At 37.0% G+C, this 14706-nt stretch overlaps 1 protein-coding gene and 1 long non-coding RNA gene across 5 annotated transcripts in view; both read left to right on the plus strand.

Annotated features, from left to right (window-relative positions):
• The window catches only part of LOC149107208 (uncharacterized), a 65163-nt gene extending 59546 nt beyond the window's left edge, over positions 1 to 5617 (plus strand). For 2 of the 3 annotated variants that reach the window (XR_016209286.1, XR_016209288.1), the window contains exons 2-3: positions 638 to 748; positions 5467 to 5617. This is a non-coding gene — a long non-coding RNA (uncharacterized LOC149107208). Of the gene's footprint in view, positions 1 to 214; positions 450 to 637; positions 749 to 5466 lie in introns of those variants that run through there. The other variant, XR_016209289.1, reaches the window with a different exon arrangement.
• Positions 5618 to 12086: 6469 nt separating this feature from the next.
• Positions 12087 to 14299, plus strand: LOC149107211 (uncharacterized). Of its 2 annotated transcripts, XM_089296465.1 has the most exons (6): positions 12114 to 12216; positions 12666 to 12738; positions 12871 to 12974; positions 13344 to 13490; positions 13671 to 13835; positions 14015 to 14299. In XM_089296465.1, the coding sequence occupies exons 3-6, from the start codon at positions 12875 to 12877 to the stop codon at positions 14137 to 14139; spliced, it is 537 nt and encodes a 178-aa protein (XP_089152591.1). In that variant the 5' UTR covers positions 12114 to 12216; positions 12666 to 12738; positions 12871 to 12874; the 3' UTR covers positions 14140 to 14299. The 2 variants fall into 2 exon arrangements, with proteins under 2 accessions (XP_089152592.1, XP_089152591.1); XM_089296466.1 differs by lacking the exon at positions 12666 to 12738 and having other exon boundaries at positions 12087 to 12216.
• The last annotated feature ends 407 nt before the right edge of the window (positions 14300 to 14706 follow it).

Here is a 14706-nt window from a genome sequence, read left to right on the forward strand (position 1 = left end):
TCGCCTTGTTTTCGCATTTTAAGAACTGTGGTAACTGTAGTATACACCATTTGAACAAGCCCGGTGGATTACTTTCTCTTTGGTGAATAAGAGGCAAATCATTGAAAAACAGTAATGCCACTTACTGTCCATGACTAAAGCCATGAGCAACGTAGTTTGTGCATGCGGAAGGCGAGGGACCTGGGGCTACAAGGCTGCCAAAATAAACTTCCGGTTGATGTAATTGTGTGCATGTTCGTGTCGCTCGCGGTTAGTCGCGTATGTGTTAATTTGCCAGAATTTCCTTCAGTTGCTATTAATTTTTCATTGGTTAATTTTCTAATGGGTACAAATACCATATTTGATGATATTCCAACTTATTCTGTGCTCGATTTTCTGTGACAAATCCTTCAGACCAATGAGAAGGGAGTCGGAAATGTGCAACGCGTCCGCCATGTTGGAAGTTTCAGGTAAGCTAAATTTATTGACGAACTTGAATCGGCCCACTGATAGTTCTGGGCTTTTTTAATTTTCATTTCCCTGTTGATTTTATAGGGGGTCAGTAGGGGGATCAGTAGGGGGTCAGTTGACTGGGGGTCAGTGTTTTGTCGAAACCCAACTTAACTAACCTTTTATGCGTATTGTATTTTATTCATAGGATGGAGTAAAATTGGTAATCCCTCATGTATTATATAATCCCTGGCATCCTTACATGAAGAAAAAAAAAAAGGAAAAACTGTGAAGAAGAACCCTGGCTTACAAGATACATGTATGTATTTATGACTATTTAGGGGACCATGGAGACTTTTTAAGATTTATTTTTGTAAGAGCTATTGAAAAATTATAATGGCAAGCAAATTTTGGCATTTCCCTAGTCAGTCTCTATATATTTTATATATAAACAAGGTTATTTGCAGATCTGTTTTCAGAGTGCTCAATAGTAAACTAGAGCGTGATTTTAACGGATGACAAACTGAGCAACTGTAGATTTGACTTGGCATTTTATTACTATTTAGTTTCATGTTACACAACCTCTCTACAGCACTCTCAGGTAAAATTGCCAAATGTGAATTTACATTATTCAACTGATTTGAAATACAAAACAATGGAAAGGTGGAAAAAATGGATCACATTTTGAAACAAAAGAAACACACTTGAAAAGAGGGTCACACTTGGAAAGATGGGTTTCATGTGGAAAAATAAATCACAGTTGGAAAAACAGGTCACTTTTGAAACATGGGTCACACTTGGAAAAATGGGTCACACCTGGAAAAATGGGTCAGCCTTGGAAAAAAGGTCAAACTTGGGAAAAAGGGTTAAAATTGGAAAAATGGGTCACGCTTAGAAAACTGGGTCACACTTGGAAAAATGGGTCGGATTTGAAAACAATGCGGCATACTTGGAAAAAGAGTCAAACTTTAAAAACTGGGTCACACTAAGAAAAATCGGTCACACTTTGAAAAATGGGCCACGCTAGAAAAAATTGGTCTCACTGGGAAAAGAAGGGCACACTTGAAAAAATGGGTCAAACTTAGAAAAATGGGTCACACTTGTAAAAATGGGTCACTCTTGTAAAAAGGTTTCACACTTGGAAAGTTGGATTACACTTAGAAAAATGGGTAAAACTTGGACAAATGGTTTACACTTGGAAAAATGGTTCACACTTGAAAAAAAGGGTCACACTTGGAAAATTTGGTCACAGTTGGAAAAAAGTGTCACACTTGCAGAAATGGGTCACTCTTGGAAAAAATGGGTCACACTTCGAAAAATGGGTCTCTCTAGCAAAAATGGGTCACACTTGTCAGAGTTGGTCACAATAAGAAAAATGGGTCACAGTTAACAAAACGGGTCACACTTGGAAAAGTGGGTCACACTTGGAAAAAAGGGGACATACCTGGAAAAAAGGAAGTAATGACTTTGCGCTAGTGAATCGCGAAAACTCAGGAGGGGTCTAGTTTTAATCCAAGCCAACTTAACCGCAGGGTAAAAATAATTTGATGCTTCTTGATAAGAAACGTAATGAAGATGGCATCTACCTGTCAACGGAATCATTCCGAAAACAAACTGAAATGTAGTGGTGCTATCAAACTTATTGCCAACAACTACTTGCAACGAAAACTGACCATAAACTGGTTGTTTCCAAACAATTTACGCTATTTCGTTAAAAATGGCGCTGAAAATGCAGACGTTCGACGAAAACATCTCAAAAGAAGGCACTCTTGAAACCACATGGCACCCAAGATTATGAACTGCGTTCTGCGAACACACGCACACACACACACACAAAAAGTTTCACAAATTTGTTCCTGCAACAAATGTTTCTGATTATGAAAAGATTAAGAAGTCTAGAGAAATATGGCTAGGCATACGCTGCTTCCAAGTTTATGCAAGGAAGTCCTGGAAAATGTATGCTAAGCTTCAATAATACCTTTTGGATTAAACTGTTTTCAATTTCGTGTTTAACGGTTTTATTGCTTTAAAACATGAAAAATTGTAAAACTAATCAAATTCCTCAGAAGTCGATTAGTTGTTTTGCCTAAAATGGTTATTCCAACCAGCTTATTTCCACGGTGCTTATTTCCAAAGCCAAATTTCAAAACAGTTTCCTATTTATTTCAAAGAACCAACCCGTGGGAAGTGAATATTTCAGATAAGTAGTAATAGTAGACAGAAGTCTTTTGATACCACTATTTGTGCAATAATTATCGTATTAGCTTGAAATATAACTATAACTTGACAACCTTCATTTTCGTTATATATATGTGTTAAGTTGTTTCAATGGTCACGTTTCGTCATCTTGGAGTTCAGTTTAAATCACGAGCTGATTTCCCAAGCGAAACAATTGATTAGTAGCAGATGCTAGTTTCGGTAACAAAAGTATAGCACCGGAGTGAGTTGTTAGCGCTAACCCACTGCCGGCCGGCCAGTGTGCAGAGAATGCCCCCTTAAGATGCCACCGTCAAAGCCCGTCTCGCACTAATGGTGTCATAACACCATGTTGTGATGATGATGTAGCAGATGACAAACTTCCGTAGTGCACCCTACATCAAAGCCTTTTGTTAACAACTGTGTTCGTTGACCATAATTTTCCTGGACCAACATTAGCCTTACTGATTACTGAAATAAAAACTGCTATTTGAAAACCTAAGTTGAATATTTACATAGATCTACAAAAGGCTACTGTTTATAGCGATTGCTTATTATGTATATGTATCATAACTGGTCACCTGAAATAACCACTTTTCAACTAACAAACGACTTGGCTCTTTGTAATACATCGGAAATTTTTAAGAAATTGGGTTTCGAAAATAAGAACGTTAACCTTAGCAACAAGTTGGTTGAAAACCATTTTGGGGAATAAAAACAAATCGTCCATCAAGGAATTTAGTAAGTCGTCTTTGTAAAACTTAAAAAGACAATTTTATAGCTTTTTTAAAATTCTACTGAATGAAAGGTTTTGCTAATTCTAATTCACGGCCTTCTTTTATCTTCCGTTTGCACGTTTGTGTTCGAACAAGCTTTTAGCTTATAGACAATTGAATAAACGATAATCAAGCATTATTTGGATACCAATTTGCGCGTATTTTTAATGTTCGCTTGAGATGTTACTTTAGCGTAAAAATATCAGTTTTCGCAGTATTTAAGTTTTCTTTAAATCGTCATACTTTGTCCTTTTAGTTTGAAAGCTCAATTTTCACTAAAAACATTTCTGAACTAAAAGGCTATTAACTCCCCTAAAAAGAGATGACAAATTTGCCTGGTCGACCCTACTTAAGCTTCCCCACATTTTTGGTCATCTTTTGTTTACAACTGTAGTCTTTGAGCGTAATTTTCACACACAACATTAAACTTAAAATTGACGTTAGGAATGCAAGACTTCTTGTAAGACTTGACATTAATTCTGGAGAGTCTTAAGTTTCTTAAGTTTAGCTTGAAATGTAACAGTACTATAACTTGACAACCTTGCTTTTCGTTATCTGTTAACCTGTTTCAATGGTCACGTTTCGCCGTGTCGAAGCTAAATTTTAATAAAAAAGAAGTGATTTCCGAAGCGAAACAATGATTCCTTTAGAAGCAGATGACAAACTTGCCTAGTACACCGTACATCAAAACCTTTTAATTTCTTAATATCTGTGATCGTTGATCGTAATTCAGTTTCCTGTACCAACATTAGCCTTAATTATTACTGAAATGAAAACTCCTATTTAAAAAACTAAGTTGGATATTTACATAGATCTACAAAAGACTATTGTTTGTAGCTTTTACTTGTTACATAGATGTATCACTATTGGTTATCTGAAATAACCACTTTTTAACTAAGAAACGACTTGGCTCTTTGAAATAATGAAATCGAAAACTTTCAAGAAAATGGGCTTCGAAAATAGGAATAAGCGACGAGTTGGTTGAAAATCGCCCATCAAGGAATTGAATAAGTTTTGTTTGAAATACTTAAAGAGACATGAAATTGATCTGGTGCTTTGCGCGCTCTAAGAACCGCGGCGTAATTTTAAAGCTACTGAACATTACATCATTGAAAAAAAGTATTATTGAAGCTCAGTTTACAGTCACCAAAGCGTACCTACACGTATTGAACATAAAAACAGAGCATGCCCAGCGGCATTTGTCTAGGATAGACTTCGTTCATCAAAAAATTTCGTCGCGCGAGAACAACTGGAAATTTTGGTTGACGGTAGCAATTTTAAGAAATATATAAATCCAACCGTGATAGTGTCAAGCTGAGACTAACAACCATTCTTGCATTCCCATGTCAAGTTTATAGCTTTTGTAAAATTTCATTGAATAAATAGGTTTTTCTAATTCTAATTCACGACCTTCTTTTATCTTCTGCTTGCACGTTTCCGTTGGAACAAGCTTTTAGCTTATGGACAATTGAATGAACGATAATTAAGCATTATTTGGATACCAATTTGTGCGTATTAATGACATGTTTCCTTGAGATGTCACTTTAGTGTGAAAATATCAGTTTTCGCAGTATTTTAAGTTTTCTTGGAATTATCATGCTTTGTCCTTTGAATTTGGAGCTCAAATGTCGTTAAAAACATTTCTAAACTAAAGGCTATTAAATTTCCCTAAGAGCAGATGCAAACTTGCCTAGTCGACCCTACTTCCTCACATTTTTTGTCATCTTTTGTTTACAACTGTAATCTTTGAGCCTAATTTTTACACACAACATTTAACTTACAATTGACGTTAGGAATGCAAGACTGCTTGTAAGACTTGACATTAATTCTGGAGAGTCTGAAGCTTGTTTAAGTTTCTTGTTTAAATACAAATATTCAGTTTTTCCCCCTCGATGAAAATTTGTTGTTAAATAAATATTAAGAAGCCTGTCCTAGATAACTGTAGGTTGGCATGCGTTGTTTTTCAGTCTCTACAAGTGCCGGCAGGTATTGGCAGTTGCAACGTGAGCTTCAATAAGTTTTAAATTTACAGCTGTAATTTTGTATTCAACAATTTCATTATTAGACCGTCTTAAATCAAGGCAAAGCAACAGACGGGATTCAGTTCTCCACAGGAAGCTAAGCTGAGAAGATTTGGACTATATCGGATCGGAAGAATAGTTAGAAGAGTGACTTTAATAACAAAGAACGATAATAAAGCAATATTTCGATACCAATATTTGTGCAATAATTATCCTATTAGCTTGAAATGTGACAGTACTATAATTTGACAACCTTGCTTTTCGTTATCTGTTAACCTGTTTCAATGGTCACGTTTCGCCGTTTTGGAGCTCAATTTTAATCAAAAAAGAGCTGATTTTCGAACGAAATAATGATTCCTTTAGAAGCAGATGACAAACTTGCCTAGTACACCTTACATCAAAACCTTTTAATTTCTTAACATCTGTGCTCGTTGATCGTAATTTTCCTATACCAACATTAGCCTTAATGATTACTGAAATGAAAACTCCTATTTAAAAAAACTAAGTTGAATATTTACATAGATCTACTAAAGACTATTGTTTGTAGCTTTTACTTGTTACATAAATGTATCACTATTGGTTATCTGAAATAACCACTTTTTAACTAAGAAACGACTTGGCTCTTTGAAATAATGAAATCGAAAACTTTTAAGAAATTGGGCTACGAAAATAGGAATAAGTGATGAGTTAGTTGAAAATCGTCCATCAGGGAATTTAATCAATTTTGTTTGAAATACTTAAAGAGACATGAAATTGATCTGATGCTTTGCGCGCTCTAAGAATCGGCCTAATTTTAAAGCTATTGAACATTACATTGAAAAAAAGTATTATTGAAGCTCAGTTTACAGTCACCAAAACGTACCTGCACGTATTGAACATAAAAACAGAGTATGCCCAGCGGCATTTGTCTAGAGTAGACTTCTTTAATTAAAAAATTTCGTCGCGCGAGAACAACTGGAAATTTTGGTTGACGATAGCTATTTTAAGAAACATATAAGTCCAACCGTGATAGTGTCAAGCTAAGACTAACAACCATTCTTCCATTCCCAATGTCAATTTTATAGCTTTTGTAAAATTTCATTGAATAAATAGGTTTTTCTAATTCTAATTCACGACCTTCTTTTATCTTCTGCTTGCACGTTTCTGTTGGAAGAAGCTTTTAGCCTATAGACAATTGCATGAACGATAATTAAGCATTATTTGGATACCAATTTGTGCGTATTAATGACATGTTTCCTTGAGATGTCACTTTAGTGTGAAAATATCAGTTTTCGCAGTATTTTAAGTTTTCTTTGAATCATCATGCTTTGTCCTTTGAATTGGGAGCTCAAATGTCACTAAAAACATTTCTGAACTAAAAGGCTATTAAGAGGCTGTCTGTGTAAAAACTGACCATTGATTTTACTTCGAAACTTCGATTTTTCTCATAAGCTGGGATTTCTAAGCCCTTACCTAGTCAATCACTAGAATGAGTTTTATTTGATTAAAAATTCTAATTGAAGTTTTCTAGGATTGATTGAAGTTCGGTCCGCTCGGCACAAACTGCATGCCTGCTGAAACAGGGCAAATAGCACATATTGCCGGCGCTCTATAAAAAATAATATCCGCTCAAAAGTCCTAATTCTTTTTTCAGCCATAGATATATCATAGCAGTTTGTTTAGCCATGTTGCAATTATAATTCAATGTTGTTCCTTCAACGATTAAAAGAAGATTTTCTACCCGTTAAATCGAGTTTTCAACCAAACGCGAAGATAGCTCTACTTTGAAGGCACGTTTTAAAAATTTGGCACCTGTTTGAAACTGCTGAACCACATAAATAGAAAGTATAAATGTCCCTTAATTTAAAACAATAATAAAATATGTCTGCCCACTAGGTTTTCAAAACTAACGACAGCTTAAAGTTCGGGAAATTTGGAAAATATCCCAGCGAGTAACTAACACACTCGCCTTCGTTAAGTGCTCCGATAAATTCACGTAAGTCTTTTACCTGGCTTCAAGGTAAAAGTTTTGGTCCTTTGTAGCGATCCTTGAAACCTAGGTAGCATTAAAACTGCCAGCTTTTCCTTCCAGCTGTAGGTTTGTATCTATAAAGTACATTTATGGGATCCTCATCTTTGCCGAGCGTGACGGTCACATACTTCAATGTTCTTTGTATTACTGACCATTGTTTTCCTCGAAGCCGGTTTAATCGTGTAGAGTCCTCTTGAAAGGTTTGTAGAAGCACTCTTTTGGACAACTCTCGGCACACATACATGTATGAACGGCAAATGTTGATCCGGGGAGCCAAGGAAGGACTGATAAATGCCACGGCCATTTTGTGTTTACAACAGGTGTTTTAGTTCCCAATCTTCCCGTGAGTATCACATCATTGATTCCCACACCGTTACGTGCCTTCAAAGTAGAGCTATTTTCGCGTTTGGTTTAAAACTCGATTTAACGGGTAGAAAATCTTCTTTTAACCGTTGAAGGAACAACATTGAATTATAATTCCAACATGGCTAAACAAACTGCTTTGATATATCTATGGTTGGAAAAACGAATTGGGACTTTTAAGCGAATATTATTTTTTTTTAGAACGCAGGCAATATGTGCTATTTCTCCAGTTTCGGCAGGCATGCAGCTTGTGTCTAGCGGACCGAACTTCAATCAATCCTAGAAAACTTCAATTAGAAGTTTTAATCAAAGAAAACTCATTCTAGTGGTTGACTAGGTAAGGGATTCAAAATCCCAGCTAAAGAGAAAAATCGAATTTTCTAAGTAAAATTAGTGGTCGGTTTTTACAGAGACAGCCTCTTAAATTCCCCTAAGAGCAGATGACAAACTTGCCTAGTCGACCCTGCTTCCTCACATTTTTTGTCATCTTTTGTTTACAACTGTAATCATTGAGCGTAATTTTTACACACAACATGAAACTTAAAATTGACGTTAGGAATGCAAGACTGCTTGTAAGACTTGATATTAATTCTGGAGAGTCTGAAGCTTCTTAAAGTTTCTTGTTTAAATACAAATATTCAGTTTTTCCAGGAGCCATAATCGGAGACGGAGACCGAGACCGTAAGTCTTGGGATCCGCGCGCACCTATGATATGGGAGAATTTTTCTATTTTTAGAACAAATTGCGCCATCCTGACATCATATATCCGCGCGGATCCGCGCACGTGTCGGGGCCTCTCGCGTGAATGTTGTCACGTTGAGTGATCAAATGGTGAGAGCTCCGAGATTCTCATGCAGATTTTTCGCAGCGATGGCAGGGAATAAGGCAGGGAATAAAAACCAGGACTCTTAGATGTAGTTTTATGCTCTGAGCTAATGGAAAAGGTGAGTTTTTTTTTTTTTTCGCGCAGTGAATGAATAATATCAGCTCGCGCCAGTTGTACGCGTAAGTTTTTCGTTTGTTCTGTGAAGAAAAGTTATGTAAGAAAACTCTTTACTCTGGTATCGAGTTGATTTGTGAGTTTCCCAAAAAATGCTTAATCATAACCAAACCCTGTTTTTGATAGTTTCTTATGGTTTCTGTTTGTTTGGCGAGTTTGCAAAACTTTTTGAAAGGAAAGTCTGACGCGTACATTCAGTAGCTCATTTGCATAGTGCAGCGCGCGCTCTTTCAAGTCCGAGTCGGTGTTTTCAATTGTCAACAAACCTTGACAAAGATTTATTTCGTGGTCTTTTGTGCCGAGATGCTGCAACAGTTTTCACGAACGCCAAAGGCTACTAATATCATGTGTGTTTCTTTAACATAGTGAAATTTTACGCGGCGAAAATAAAAGAAACAAGGAGTTTTGATAACTCAACCAAAAAAAATCAAAATCGTTATTCGAGTTGATTAAAGAAAGCGTCGTCGTAATTTTGCTGATTATTTCTGCTGTATTCACATATTCTCAGCTAAGCTTTTAATATGTTCTCAAACATTTATCAACCTTAAACATATTTAAAAGCTAGAGATATTATATGAGTTCGATGCACGTTTTCACAAAAGTGGGGAAGTCCAATTTGTCATGTTTTACTGACTGTACAAAACATGCATCGGCGAGTGCTCTTATTCATCGAGAACAGACAATTATTTTACACAAACAAAACTGAGCAGCATCTACAGACATAAACTTTATTGTCGCTTATTGGGCTTTGATAAAACATCAAGCGTTGCTTACAATTCAGGCGAAACTCAAACTTGCAATTATTATTTTTTGTTTTACTTTTCGGTCGAGATAGACTCTGGCGAAATCCTCGCAAGGCTGTGGCAAGAGGAGGGAAACTTTGAAGTCCTGAAACGCTGCTATATCCAAATATACCCAACTAGTTTTTTGCTGTGGTTTGGAAGAGTTGTTAATCTTCAAGATATGTGAAACTTAGAGTGGAGTAATGTACAGCTCATGTAAAAGAAGCATCCGTCGGTACACAACTTGGTCAGCGATATCATATCTAAGCTTAAAGCGGAACATACCTAAATTCGATACTGTCTTACTTCACTCAAACTGGAGCAGCTTACGACGAAAATACTTAAGCAAAAGTCCAACAGATGTAAACGCGTTGAGTTGTGGGCCAAAAACATGACAAAATTTCGGGAATTTCGGACGCCATTTCCCCCGCTCGACATCCGCAAAAATCCTCGCAGCATGTATGCGCGTGTGCCTCAGGCGATGGCGCAATTTGTTCTAAAAATAGAATTATTGTCCCATATCATGGGGACAACCCCAATACTAGAAATGGCGCGCGCTTACGGTCTCCGTCCCCGATTATGGCTCCTGGTTTTTCCCCCTCGATGAAAATTTGTTGTTAAATAAATATTAAGAAGCCTATCCTAGATAACTGTAGGTTGGCATGCGTTGTTTTTCAGTCTCTACAAGTGCCGGCAGGTATTGGCAGCTGCAACGTGAGCTTCAATAAGTTTTAAATTTACAGCTGTAATTTTGTATTCAACAATTTCATTATTAGACCGTCTTAAATCAAGGCAAAGCAACAGACAGGATTCAGTTCTCCACGGGAAGCTAAGCTGAGAAGATTTGGACTATATCGGATCGGAAGAATAGTTAGAAGAGTGACTTTAATAACAAAGAACGATAATAAAGCAATATTTCGATAGCAATATTTGTGCAATAATTATCCCATTAGCTTGAAATGTAACAGGACTATAATTTGACAACCTTCCTTTTTGTTATCTGTTAAGCTGTTTCAAAGGTCACGTTTCGCCGTGTCGAAGCTCAATTTTAATCAAAAGAGAGCTGATTTTCGGAGCGAAACAATGATTCCTTTAGAAGCAGATGACAAACTTGCCTAGTACACCTTACATCAAAACCTTTTAATTTTTTAACATCTGTGCTTGTTGATCGTAGTTTTCCTGTACCAACATTAGCCTTAATGATTACCGAAATGAAAACTCCTATTTAAAAAAACTAAGTTGAATATTTACATAGATCTACAAAAGACTATTGTTTGTAGCTTTTACTTGTTACATAGATGTATCACTATTGGTTATCTGAAATAACCGCTTTTTAACTAACAAACGACTTGGCTCTTTGAAATAATGAAATCGAAAACTTTCAAGAAATTGGGCTTCGAAAATAGGAATAAGCGATGAGTTGGTTGAAAATCGTCCATCAAGGAATTGAATAAGTTTTGTTTGAAATACTTATAGAGACATGAAATTGATCTGATGCTTTGCGCGCTCTAAGAACCGGCCTAATTTTAAAGCTATTGAACATTTCATTGAAAAAAAAGTATTATTGAAGCTCAGTTTATAGTCACCAAAACGTACCTGCATGTATTGAACATAAAAACAGAGCATGCCCAGCTGCATTTGTCTAGAGAAGGCTTCTTTAATCAAAAAATTTCGTCGCGCGAGAACAACTGGAAATTTTGGTTGACGATAGATATTTTAAGAAACATATAAGTCCAACCGTAATAGTGTCAAGCTAAGACTAACAACCAGTCTTGCATTCGCAATGTCAATTTTACAGCTTTTGTAAAATCTCATTGAATAAATAGGTTTTTCTAATATTAATTCACGACCTTCTTTTATCTTCTGCTTGCACGTTTCCGTTGGAACAAGCTTCTAGCTTATAGACAATTGAATGAACAATAGTTAAGCATTATTTGGATACCAAATTGGGCGTATTAATAACATGTTTCCTTGAGATGTCACTTTAGTGTCAAAATATCAGTTTTGGCAGTGTTATAAGTTTTCTTTGAATCATCATGCTTTGTCCTTTGAATTTGGAGCTCAAATGTCACTAAAAACATTCTGAACTAAAAGGCTATTAAATTCCCCTAAGAGCAGATGACAAATTTGCTTAGTCGACCCTGCTTCCTCACATTTTTTGTCATCTTTTATTTAGAACTCTAATCTTTGAGCGTAATTTTTACACGCCACATTAACCTGAAAATTGACGTTAGGAATGCAAGACTGTTGGTAAGACATTAACTCTTGATGACCTGAAATTTCTTAAAGATTTTGCCATAAGAACAAATTTTCAGTTTTTCCTGCACGATGAAAATTTTTCGTTAAATAAATATTAAGAAGGCTACCCCAAACAAATGTAGCTGGGCATGTGCTGTTTTTCAGTCTCTAGACGTGCCGGCAGGTATTAGCGGTTGCAACTTGAGCTTTAATAATTTGACTTTTCGAATTTACAGCTGTCAATTTCGTATTCAAAAATTTTATCATTAGGCCTACTTAAATCAAGGTAGAGGAACAAACAACATTCAGTTCTCCACAGGGAACTAAGCTGTTGAGAAGTTTTGGACTATCTCGAAAGAGCACTTTAAGGGAAGACCTTCAAGGAGAGAATTCTAGCCCAGTAAGTATTCTTGTTACTAGATTTTAACTTACATTTTACATGTGCGTTCAATTTTAAGCCACCAGCTATTAGCAAACTGGGAGAATTCTGAGTTTCTTTCTGTAACGCACTCCATTTGGTTTCGCGGAATACAATAAGTCTGCATGAAACATTTTAAGAGAGAGCTCAAACAGAATCAAATTATGAACCCTTTGAATACGAAATTTTCGCCAAAAGATACCGTTTTAAACCGTTATTCAGGTTTTTTGGCTGCCATAACGCTAAACAAGCCTAATTTTTGCCAAGAAAGCCTTTTCTAGCAAAAGGCGAGATTTTTGCGTTGCATGTTCTGCGACTACCACAAACTAGTTAATTATTATTAGTATATGAGATCGTGAGAGATTTCTTTGAGGTGATGAGCGTTGAGGCAGATGACCGAATGATAATCTTTTGATGTTTTATTCGCGCAGCCACGCGCGCCGGACTGAATTTTTATTTGAAACAGGCGGATGTGTACGTGGAACTGATACTCGTAACATAACGGTAAATTGTTTTCAGTTGTTAAATACTAAGTTGTTAAATTACAGAGAGTGCAATAGCTCAGCCAATCAGTTTGCAGCATTTGCATTGACACACTAGCAGAATTCTACTAATTTCTGTTATGTACTTTTGAAGGAAAATGAAGTGCCTTGTTTTGTTCTTCATCTCTTTGGGTTTGGCGATGCCATTTCCTTCACCTTCACAACGTGATGCTGAGGATCTGGAGAACCACATGACCGGTATGTCTGACAGTTTATTGCTATAGCTAGCAGCCGTGTTTTTATTTTACCTTTTAAAGCAACACTAGTACTGTATTTAGTTTGTTCAGTTGGGTTTAATGGTACTGAACACTTGCTAACCAGGTAGCACTTTTACTCTCGCGCTAATGTGGTTTCTTTTGCGTCAATGTGTCGTATCTTATTCAGACTTGTTCGTTGTTCACTTTACCTGCATGATTCAAATTTGCGTGATTCAAATCTGCGTACATGATAAGTCTTGCTGGTTTGTTCCTTTGTTCCTATGTGACATGTTTCCTATAAAGACTTCTATAATACCTCTAAACCTAAAGGACACATTTTATTCGAATGTTTGGCGCCTTTTTTTGATAGAAACAGAGCTGGAGGAGCCTGGCCGACGTCAGATGAGCTTTGGCAACACCGCTGGCAATGTTGGCCAACAGGGAACCAACTCTGGGAATGTTGCTGTTGGAAATCAATGGAACGGCGGCCACGGCCACTACTACTACGGCCGAGGAGGTGTGTACAACTTGTAGAAAACTGTTTAATATCTTGATAGCTGCTCTGTTTGCTTACATAATAAGTCTTGTTGGTTTATTCCTTTGTTCCCTCCTGACATGTTTCCTGTAAAGACTTCTATAATGCCTCTAAACCTAAACGAAACATTTCATTCGAATGTTTGGCGCCTTTTTTTGATAGAAACAGAGCTGGAGGAGCCTGGCCGACGTCAGATGAGCTTTGGCAACACCGCTGGCAATGTTGGCCAACAGGGAACAAACTCTGGGAATGTTGCTGTTGGAAATCAATGGAACGGCGGCCACGGCGGCTACCGCGGCCACGGCCACTACTACTACGGCCGAGGAGGTGTGTACAACTTGTAGAAAACTGTTTAATATCTTGATAGCTGCTCTGTTTGCTTACATAATAAGTCTTGTTGGTTTATTCCTTTGTTCCCTCCTGACATGTTTCCTGTAAAGACTTCTATAATGCCTCTAAACCTAAACGAAACATTTCATTTGAATGTTTGGCGCCTTTTTTGATAGAAACAGAGCTGGAGGAGCCTGGCCGACGTCAGATGAGCTTTGGCAACACCGCTGGCAATGTTGGCCAACAGGGAACCAACTCAGGGAATGTTGCTGTTGGAACTCAATCGAACGGCCGAAAATGAATGAAGAGTCTTTTTCTCGGTTGCATCTTGAGCGCGGAAACCGACTTTTCAGTTGTAGTTTAGTACCGTTTGCACCTGTAGACAATATGTTTCCAGTTAATAGCACATGAAGCGAGCAATGATTATTAAAGTAGTAAGGCAATAAAGGTGTTAAAATGCAGTTTACTGTTTTTTTGATGAATATTACTTTGATTGGGTTTTGTTGCCACTTGGCCCAAGAGACGTGTAGTACTCGAACACAATACCAACACGGATTACAAATGACGAATTTGAAAAATTGAGGCTAAACTTTTCAATATGCGCAAACAGTGACTGAGCTCCTTAAACAAAATATTTCTCACCCTCGGAGTCTCGTGGAGAACTGGATCTAGCGTCAGCATCTTAATATATACAGTTAAGATACTCCTCCTTGCCTTTGGATATAAGCCACCTTAAATAGTACTAATAGTGGCCTGGTAATCTCAATTGCAAAAAATTCTGGCCTCTTTTATTTAGCGTCCCATCCCTCATCATAAGATAATGAGCATAACTGGATTTTAGAAAGATTTCCACTGAGCAAAAGCCCCT

The sequence above is a fragment of the Orbicella faveolata genome, unplaced genomic scaffold (genome assembly GCF_042242905.1).
Source record: "Orbicella faveolata isolate gen_17 unplaced genomic scaffold, um_ofav_v1 contig_27, whole genome shotgun sequence".
Lineage (NCBI taxonomy): Eukaryota > Metazoa > Cnidaria > Anthozoa > Scleractinia > Merulinidae > Orbicella > Orbicella faveolata.

Excerpts from the sequence above, each read along its gene's own strand:
- LOC149107211 (XM_089296466.1), top strand. The coding sequence starts at position 12,875 with ATGAAGTGCCTTGTTTTGTTCTTCATCTCTTTGGGTTTGGCGATGCCA. Across the intron at positions 12,975-13,343 it reads TCTGGAGAACCACATGACCG|AAACAGAGCTGGAGGAGCCT; the intron begins GTATGTCTGACA and ends TTTTTTTGATAG. Across the intron at positions 13,491-13,670 it reads CTACTACTACGGCCGAGGAG|AAACAGAGCTGGAGGAGCCT; the intron begins GTGTGTACAACT and ends TTTTTTTGATAG.